This window comes from Rhincodon typus, chromosome 47 (assembly GCF_021869965.1).
Source record: "Rhincodon typus isolate 14 chromosome 47, sRhiTyp1.1, whole genome shotgun sequence".
In the NCBI taxonomy this organism is placed as follows: Eukaryota; Metazoa; Chordata; class Chondrichthyes; order Orectolobiformes; family Rhincodontidae; genus Rhincodon; species Rhincodon typus.
In genome coordinates this window covers 9,035,312-9,045,175 of record NC_063378.1, presented here as the reverse complement: position 1 = coordinate 9,045,175, position 9,864 = coordinate 9,035,312, and the positions used below count along the sequence as shown (strand labels likewise).

Sequence of the window (9,864 nt, the reverse complement as noted above, 5' to 3'; positions counted from 1 at the left end):
AGGAGATTGGGGGATAGAACCATTGGATGGGGATTGGGATAGAAATGGGGGGCAGGGAGATGGGGGGAAAGGGAGGAAATTGGGGATAGAACCATTGGATGGGGATTGGGATAGAAATGGTGGAAAAGAGATGGGGGGGGGTGAAGGGAAGAGTTTGGGGGATAGAACCAGAGCAGACACGATGGGCTGAGGGGCCTGATTCTGCGCCATAACAATTCTGAGATTCCGAAGATCTTCAATGGAGAGATATTTGACTGGGTGCATTCGCACTGCCCAGAAACAGAGAACAGAAGGTACAGAATGAGACCATTTGGCCCCTCGAGCCTGCTCCACCATTGGATCAGGGCTGATCAAATGTGGCGGGGGATGGTTCAGCTGAGACTGGCATTGGGCGGGCATTTGAACAAGAAACGCTGGGCAGGGAGACGATGGGTGGGGGGGGGCGGTGTGGTGGAAAGGGCAGCAGGTGGGGGCAGTGTGGTGGGGAAGGATGGGGCCGAGTGGCCTCATTCTGGCCGGGTGGTTGGGACAGAGGCACAGCAAGAGTCCACGCGCAGCCCCCAAACCCCACAAACCGTGCGTACATTCGCAGTTCACCCAGACATCTTCCTTGTGATGGCAGTCATGTTCGCCCCAGTAGGCAGAACGGCAGGCCCAGATCACTGGTTCCTCACCGCGGCACCGCACCTCGTCCAGCCAGATGGGGCTTTCCTCGCTGCCCTTGGGGTGGGTACCCTCCTCCCCCGAGTAGTTGGTGAGCAGGCCGCACTTCAGGTGCACGCACACCACCTCGGCACTGGCCTTACTCCATTCATCGTCGCAAACTGTGCCCCACGTCCCATTGAAAAGAATCTCCAGGCGCCCGCTACAGCGATGAGGACCATCTGTCAAGCGTATCCCCTCAGGGTCTGTAAAACACCGACAGCACGGGGTTAGATACAGAGTAAAGCTCCCTCTATACTCTCCCGCCCATCAAACACTCCCAGGACAGGGACAGCATGGGGTTAGATACAGAGTAAGGCTCCCTGTACACTGTCTCCATCAAACACTCCCAGGACAGGGACAGCATGGGGTTAGATACAGAGTAAAGCTCCCTGTACACTGTCTCCATCAAACACTCCCAGGGACAGCACGGGGTTAGATACAGAGTAAAGCTCTCTCTACACTGTCCCCCCATCAAACACTCCCAGGGACAGGGACAGCACGGGGTTAGATACAGAGTAAAGCTCCCTCTACACTGTCCCCACATCAAACAGTCCCAGGGACAGGGACAGCACGGGGTTAGATACAGAGTAAAGCTCTCTCTACACTGTCCCCCCCATCAAACACTCCCAGGGACAGGGACAGCACGGGGTTAGAGACAGAGTAAAGCTTCCTCTACACCGTACCCCTGCCTCAAACAATCCCAGGGACAGGGACAGCACGGGGTTAGATATGGAGTAGAGCTCCCCCGGTGGTGTTTCTGTGACAGTGCAGGGTTCTCGTTCCGAGGGGAGGGTTCTCGAAGGGACGGTGTTACCTTGACAGTAATCATCTCCTTCCTTCCAGTAGTAGTGACCTGTACATTTGTTCAGCTTGCTCTGCAGAGCAGTCACATCTTCCTCTGAAAGGGAGAACGCATTGAGACTGATTAATACCTTCTCGACCGAGCCAGCACCTGAGGAGGCCATTTGGCCCCTCCAACCTGTACTGGCACTGTTGAACCCTCTCTCCTACTCGTCCCTCCCTCTCTCTTCCCTATATCCGTTCCCCCCCACCCCCCAAAACAGTGCTGCAATTCTGTTGCCCCTTTGCCACCATCCCACCCTTCCTTTTGCAGCTCCCTTAAAGCTGGCAATTTATAACAACTTGCTGTGTTAGTAAACAAATTCTCTCCCCCTCCTCTGGTCAATTTCCCAATTCTCCTCAATCCGCGTCCCTCTGGTGACGGACCCCCCTTTGCCCCCTGGAAATAGCATCTCTCCCCACACCACCCCCTACCCTGCCACCCCCTCCCAAAACCGCACAGCCTGGGGATTTCGAACGGCCTGACAAATCATCCCCTTATCCTCCCCTGCTCCATGGGGCACGGTCCCAGCTCCTCATGGTCTACCCCCCCTACAACAACCCCTCCCCACCCCCCCCTCCATGTGGACTGTCACTCCCTGCTCCCAGTCCAAAGGTGAGAGACAGGCTGGGAGAGAAAGAGATGGGGAGAGAAGGAGAGAGAGAGTGGGAAAAAAGGAGAGAGAGAGTGGGAAAAAGGAGCGAGAGACTGGGAGAGAAGGAGAGAGAGAAGAGTGAGAGAGGGAGAGAAGGAGGGAGAGAGAGTCTGGGAGAGAAGGAGAGAGAAAGAGAGACAGGGAGAGAAAGAGAGATAGAGAGATAGACTGGGAGAAAAGGAGAGGGAGAGTGGGAGAAAAGGAGAGAAAGAGAGGGAGAGACTGGGAGAGGAGAGAGAGCGAGAGATGGGGTGTGAGAGAGAGAACATCAGAAAGAGCGAAAATGAGGGTGAGGGAGAGATATAGGGACCAGGAGAGAGGCAGTTTCAGAGACAGCGAGGGAGGGAAATGGGAGAGCGAGAGGAATAGACCTGCAAGATTGAGTCAGAAGGAGACAGTGAGAAAGAGAGAGAGATGAAGATCTCAGAGAGAGACTGAGAGAGATGACAGAAAATGAGAGCTGTGAAAGAATCTGAGAGATAGTGAGAGAGGGAGAGTTAGGGAGTGGGGAAAGAGAGAGGGGGAAGAGGGAGGGAGACAGAGAGAGTGACAAGGAATGGGGAAAGACAGAGAGAGAGAGAGAGACAGGGACTGGGTGAGTGGAGAGGGGTAGAGAGAGTGACAGCGGATGGGGAGAGGGAGAGAGAGGGGTAGAGAGAATGACAGGGAGTGGGGAGAGGGAGCACGTGGGAGTGAGAGAGAGAGGGAGAGAGAGTGTGGGGGAGTGAGAGAGAGAGAGGGAGAGAGAGCGTGGGATTGAGTGAGAGGGAGTGAGTGAGAGGGAGAGCTGAGGGTGAGGTTGCAATCTGCTGTGGGGCTCTCTGAAACAGACCTGAACAGATGACCCCTGCGTTCTCCTTGTAAGTGCAGTCGTGCTGATCCCAGCCTTGGTGAACACAGTCCCACAAGAAGCTTTCTGTACCGGTGCAGTTCACATCGTCCAGTTTGACGGGGCCTTTCCTGAGGCCAAACGCAGAGGAGTTGACAACGACGGCTGCATGCCCACACTCCAGCTGTTTGCAGACTACGTCCGCCTCTGCCTTACCCCAGTGGTCATCACAAACTGATCCCCAGGTATCGCCGTAATTAACCTCCACTGTCCCTGAGCAATTGCTCAATCCCATGGTCAGCCTGATGCGACCTGTCACATCGAGGGGAGAGAGAAGAGGTTTGCATTTAGTTAGCATCCCTCACATCCCCTTGACATCCCAGAGAGTAATCCCAACAAACGCATCCCAGTACATTCTACCCCGCGTCCACTGTCCGACCACTCCATCAATATCACTCCTGTTCCTCAAGGAATGCCATTGGGAGCAGACTGGGACTGGGATCATGCTTGGTCTGCTTATTTCTTCAAAGATCTGGTGATGCTGGCTGGGCCCAGCATTTATTGCCCTGTCCCTAGTTGCCCCCCTTGAGAAGGTGGGGGTGAGCTGCCTTCTTGAACCGCTGCAGTCCATGTGCTGTAGGGTTGACCCACAATGCCCCTTAGGGAGGGAATTCCCAGATTCTGACCCAGTGACACTGAAGGAACGGGGATATATTTCCCAAGTCAGGATGGGGAGGGGTTCGGAGGGGAACTTGCAGGGGGTGGGGTTCCCATGTACCTGCTGCACCTTGTCCTTCCAGATGGAAGTGGCCGTGGGTTTGGAAGGTGCTGCCTGAGGGGCCTTGGTGAGTTTCTGCAGCGCATCTTGTAGATGGTACACACTGCTGCGACTGAGCGTCGGTGGTGGAGGGAGTGGGATGTTTGTGGATGTGGTGCCAATTGAGCGGGGGCTGCTTTGTCCTGGATGGTGTCGAGCTTCTCGAGTGTTGTTGGAGCTGCCCCCTTCCAGGGCAAGTGGGGAGTATTCCATCACACTCCTTAGAGCTTAGATCTGAGGTGTTAGTTAGGGGATCGCTTAGCTGTTTGCCGTGCAAGTAGTCCTGTTTGGTGGCTTCACCAGGTTGATACCTCATCTTCAGGTATGCCTGGTGCCACTCCTGGCATGCCCTCCTGCACTCTCCATTGAACCAGGGTTGAGCCCCTGGTTTGATGGTAATGGTTGAGTGGGGGATATGCCGGGCCATGAGGTTACAGATTGAGCTGGGGTACAATCCTCCTGCTGTTGATGGCCCACAGCGCCTCATGGACGCCCAGTCTTGAGTTGCTAGATCGGTGCGAAGTCTGTCCCATTTAGCACGGTGATAACGCCACACAACACGATGGAAGTTATTCTCAATGTGAAGGTGGGACTTCGTCTCCATAAGGACTGTGCGATGGTCACTCTTAGCGATACTGTCATGGACAGATACATCTGCAGCTGGCAGATTGATGAGGATGAGGTCAAGTATGTTTTTCCCTCTTGTTGGTTCCCTCACCACCTGCTGCAGACCCAGTCTAGCAGCTACGTCCTTTAGGACCTGACCAGCTCGATCAGTATTACTGCTGCCGAGCCATTCTTGGTGGTGGGCATTGAAATCCTGCACCCAGAGTACATTTTGTGCCCTTGCCATCGTCAGTGCTTCCTCCAAGTGTTGTTCAACATTGAGGAGAGACTGATTTATCAGCTGAGGGAGGATGGTATGGGGTAATCAGCAGGAGGTTTCCTTGCCCATGTTTAACCTGAAGCCATGAGACTTCATGAGGTCTAGAGTCAATGCTCCCAGAGTAACTCCCTCCCGACTGTATCCCACCGTGCCATCCCCTCCGCTGGGTCTGTCCTGCCGGTGGGACAGGACATATCCAAGGACAGTGATGGTGGTATCTGGGACATTGTCTGTAAGGTATGATTCTGTGAGTATGACTATATCAAGCTGTTGCTTGACTAGTCTGTGAGACAGCTCTCCCGATGTTGGCCCTAACCCCCAGATGTCAGTGAGGAGGATACCGCAGGGTTGACAGGGCTGTTCCTGTTCCTGTCTTTCCCGGTGCCTGGGGTCGATGCCAGGGTGACCATTTTCTTTGTTGAGACTTTGCAGCGATTGGTAAAACTGCATGGCATCCTGCGCCATTTCTGAGGGCAGCTGACAGTCAGCCACATTGCGGTGGGCCTGGAGTCACGTGTAGGCCAGACCGGGTGAGGACGGAAGATTTCCTTCCCTGGGGGACATTAGTGAGTTAGTCACAGGCTGAGTGAGCCCCGAGATGTAACTCTGGTAAAAACAGTGTCGACAGGGAAAATTAACTTGAATGACACTTGACCGTAGTTGAAATGACAGTACAAAGAAATAGGAGCAGGAGAAAGCCATTTGGCCCATCGAGCCCACTGTGCCAGTCAATAAGATCATGGCTGATCTTTCTGTGATCTCAGGTCCACTTACGCCCCTCCAACTCACCTTAACCCTTAATACCTTTACTGGTCAAAAATCTATGTTTGCCTTAAAAACATTCAATGACGTAGCCTCAACTGCTTCACTGAGCAGGGAATTCCACAGATCCACAACCCTTTGGGTGAAGACATTCCTCCTCAACTCAGTCCTAAACCTGCTCCCCCTTATTTTGAGGCTATCCCCCCTCGTTCTAGTTTCACTCACCAGTGAAACAACCTCCCTGCTTCTACCTTATCCATTCCCTTCGTAATTTTATATGTTTCCATAAGATCCCTCTTCCAGTGAGTATAGTTCCAGGCTACTCAATCTCTCCTCATAAGGCAACCCTCTCAACTCTGGAATTGACCTGGTGCACCCCCTCCACATTGGCCGTCATTGCAAGAGCTCAGAGTTGAGGAACAAGGTTGTCTTACTGCAGTGAGATGAGGTGGGTGGGGGTCTCAGTGAGACCAGGGCTGGAGCACTGTGTGCAGTTGGGGTCTGCCTCCCTAACGGAGGGACCTCCTCACCACTGAGGGAGTGCAGTGGACGGTCCCCTCGGCTGGTAACGGAGAGATTGGGGCCTGTATTCACTGGGGCTCAGATGGATGTTAGGGTTGGCCGGGGTGGGGGACTGTTGGTGGAGCATTCTGATTGATATGCACGGGCTGTACGGACTCAATAGGGAGGTGTGGGCCTCAGGATATTATTGCTGGGCTGCTTAACCCAGATAGCGTTCTTGGGGATAGTAAGAACAGAAGATGCTGGAGTCAGAGATAACACAGTGTGGAGCTGGAGGAACACAGCAGGCCCAGGCAGCATCAGAAGAGCAGGAGAGCTGACCTTTTGGGTCAGGACCCTTCTTCAGAAACCTGAAATGTCAACTTTCCCACTCTTCTGATGCTGCCTGGCCTGTTAACTTCTTGGGATCTGGGATCAAATCCTGCCACCACAGATAATGGAATTTGAATTCAATAAAACAAAATCTGGAATTAAGGGTCTGATGATGACCGTGGATCGATTGATTTATTTATTGTACCGAAGGACAGTGAAAAGCTTTGTTTATGAGCGGCACAGGCAGATCATAGTAAGCAAAGGATGTACAGATCAAAAAGACTTAGACAGAGACATACAGGTTATATTGCACAGGGCATGTGCTATTGAGAGCAACATTAGCAAGATCAGCGTTATTTGAGGCTAGAGAGTCCATTCATCAGTCTGATAATGGCCGGGAAGAAGCTGTTCCTCAACCTGTTCGCGCATGTGTTCAGGCTTCTGTATCTTCTGCCTGATGGAAGAGGCTGTAGGAGATCATTACTGGGGTGCAATGGGTCGTTGATGATGTTGGCAGTGTTTAGGGGAGGAAACTGCCATCCTTACCTGGTCTGGCCTACACGTGACTCCAGGCCCACAGCAATGTGGTTGACTCTGAACTGCCCTCTGGGTAATTAGGGACGAATGAATAAATATAGGGAGTATGTGTTCCCCTGGGATGGGGGGAGGTGGGGGGAGTCTCGAAACAGGGGGTAACAGCATCAGGATCCAGGGTAGGTCTGAGGTGAGGGAAGGATTTCTTCCCTCAAAGTGGGGGGGGGGGGGGGGGGGGGGGGAAACGAGCCTGTGGAAGTGTCATCCCACACAACACCGTGGATCCCAGCTCATCGACCGAAGAAAGACCGGGATAATGTTTCAGATTTTTGAGGCATTGTGTAGAAAAGAATGGTGTTGAAATGGGGCAATCAGGCACGACCATATTGAATGGGAGATGGGCTGAACAGCCTCTTCCTGCTCCTGGATTCTACGTTTCTACCACTGCGCTGTAGAAAATTGTCGCCTTTCAGTCACCATCTCTTTACCTGCCCATGGCTATCTTTCCAGTCACTATGAAAGAGTCCGGTCTTGCTCTGCAGTAAGTCTTGTCCAAACCGAAACAGCTTATTAAGTTATTGAAATAATTAAGCTTTTAATGATCAAATTTACACCCAAAAGCTAATCTTATTGGCATCATGGAATCGGAAATTCAATCACACAAATAAGGGAACTGTGCTAAATTCCCAATATGTGGTGAATTATGGGACTTCGTTGTAAATTGGGATTTCTTTCTGTTCCATGAAGGACTGACTTGCTCTGCTTGAAAGGGTTAGAAAGTAATTTTGGGACGGTGAGTTTCATTTCATATTGTACAAGACATCCTGAGATTTCAATGCAATGGGCCAGCGAGTCATCTAGGGAGATCGCTGTGAAGGCGTCGCTGATTCAGAGAGAGAGAGAGAGGCAAGATGCGGGTATCGTTTAAAGACCAGAGGTGTGTAAAAGCACTTGTTGAGCAGGTCTCCAAGCAGTCATGGGGGAAGAAGTCTGGAGTTGCTTAGAAGGAAGCAGACTGTTGTGGTGGCATCACAGAGCAAGCCATGCAATGTGACTCGAGCTGAAGGAACCGATGTTAAGGAACAATAGTGAGCTGAGTGAACAGTTCATTTCGAAGATCGTGGCCAGTGATGTTAATTGGAGACAATAGCATTAAGTGAACCACAGAAATTTGCAGAAAGGGAGCAGATTGCATCTGTGCCAATCAAACAAGAAGCGTAGAGATAGGTTTCACTGAGGTTTGATGTGCCCTCAAGGGTGAAAGACAACGCATCTTTCTTTCTGATGTTTGTGACGTGTTAGTTCTTGTCTAGGGCCATCTAAGTTGTGTTTCTTTTTTGTATTTAGTACAATGAAATTTGTGTGTTTGTAAACAATACACCAGCAGCCTCACAATTCATCTTGATCTACTCCCAGTGGGTGAGGGATCCACATTCCCCCCACTCAATGTTCTCAGGGTCAGGCTAAGGATCTCGGTTGGATCCTGGTCAGCCCGCTCTCTCCAAACTGTCGGACAGAGCCTCCATCTTCCGAACCGTCACTGTGCTCACTCTAAAATGAGAAAATCCTTGAGGAATTTGGACCAGTTACCCAAATGTGCACCACCTCACAACCTCCCACCCATCATTTTGTGACAGTTAGTAACTGAGAAATGGCCACCAAATGAAGCTCTTCCTAAGAACCCATTCATTCTGGGTCATATCAAAGGGAACCAGGCTGCCCTGGGAGTATTGCAGTGTTAACAGGGAGAGCTGTGCTGAATGCTCAGAGTGAGGACACAGGGTCAGAGGTGAATATTAGGGGCTGTGTACTTACGCGCAACCTCTATCCTGCGACCCTTTGACCAGTTGGCACCGACTGTGTTCCCCGCCTGGCAGGAGTACACACCCTCCTGTTTGTGAGTGATTCCGTCCAAGGTCAGGTCTCTCTCGGATGATTCCGGAGCCACAGTCTCCTCTCCCCGTTTCCACTTGTACCAGCTGGGTGGGGGGTTACTGTCGCTGGTACAGCTCAGGGTGATGTTGTCACCTTCGTATATCGTACTGTCTGAAGGAGAGATCGACACCTTCAAGTTCCGAGGGCCATCTGAGAGAAGGGACAAGACCCTCAGTGAGAGACGGTTGCATTTCAGACTGGAGGCCTGTGACCAGCCACAGGAATCGGTCCTGCGTCCGCTGCTTTTCTTCATTTATATAAATGTTTTGAAAGTGAACATAGGAGGGGTGGTTAGTAACTTTGAAGATATCACCAAAACTGGAGGTGTAGTGGACAGTGAAGCATTCCATATTTTTCTGAATATGAAAGGTTTAGAGGGATATGGGCCAAATGCTGGCAGATGGAACTAAGATTAATTTAGGATATCTGGGTCGGCATGGACAGGTTGGACCGAAGGGTCTGTTTCCGTGCTGTATGACTCTATGACAGTCACTCAGTGAGACCAGCTGAGGGGGGATCCTGCAGAAAATTCAATCACAGATCCTACAGGACGGATAGCTGGAGAAATGCTCAGTTAGAGAGTTTGTCTATTACGGAGGAGAAAGGGAGAGGGAGGACACAGAGGTTGGGGGATAGAATTCTAGAGAACACGGATGGGAATTGGGAAAAGGTTAAAATGCTGGAACTGGAGGAGGTGACAGAGGTAGGGAGGGGGTGTAGGGCTGGAGGAGGTTACAGAGATAGGGAGGGGGTGTAGGGGATGGGGGAGGTTACAGAGATTGGGAGGGGGTGTAGGGGCTGGAGGAGGTTACACAGATAGGGAGGGGGTGTAGGGGATGGGGGAGGTTACAGAGATTGGGAGGGAGTGTAGGGGCTGGAGGAGGTTACAGAGATAGGGAAGGGGTGTAGGGGCTGGTGGAGGTTATACAGATAGGGAGGGGGTGTAGGGGATGGAGGAGGTTACAGAGATTGGGAGGAGGTGTAGGGGATGGAGGAGGTTACAGAGATTGGGAGGAGGCGTAGGGGCTGGAGGAGGTTACAGAGATTGGGAGGGGGTGTAGGGCTG

At 51.9% G+C, this 9,864-nt stretch overlaps 1 protein-coding gene across 1 annotated transcript in view; it reads right to left on the bottom strand.

The window, feature by feature from the left end:
- Positions 1 to 9,864, bottom strand: part of LOC125487938 (scavenger receptor cysteine-rich type 1 protein M130-like) — a 20,840-nt gene that overhangs the window by 1,087 nt on the left and 9,889 nt on the right. Inside the window, exons 6-9 of the mRNA XM_048620599.1 lie at positions 8,679 to 8,948; positions 3,034 to 3,342; positions 1,520 to 1,603; positions 576 to 908 (exon numbers count right to left, since the gene is read on the bottom strand). Of these exons, the coding sequence (XP_048476556.1) occupies positions 576 to 908; positions 1,520 to 1,603; positions 3,034 to 3,342; positions 8,679 to 8,948 (996 nt within the window). The remainder of the gene's footprint in view (positions 1 to 575; positions 909 to 1,519; positions 1,604 to 3,033; positions 3,343 to 8,678; positions 8,949 to 9,864) is intronic.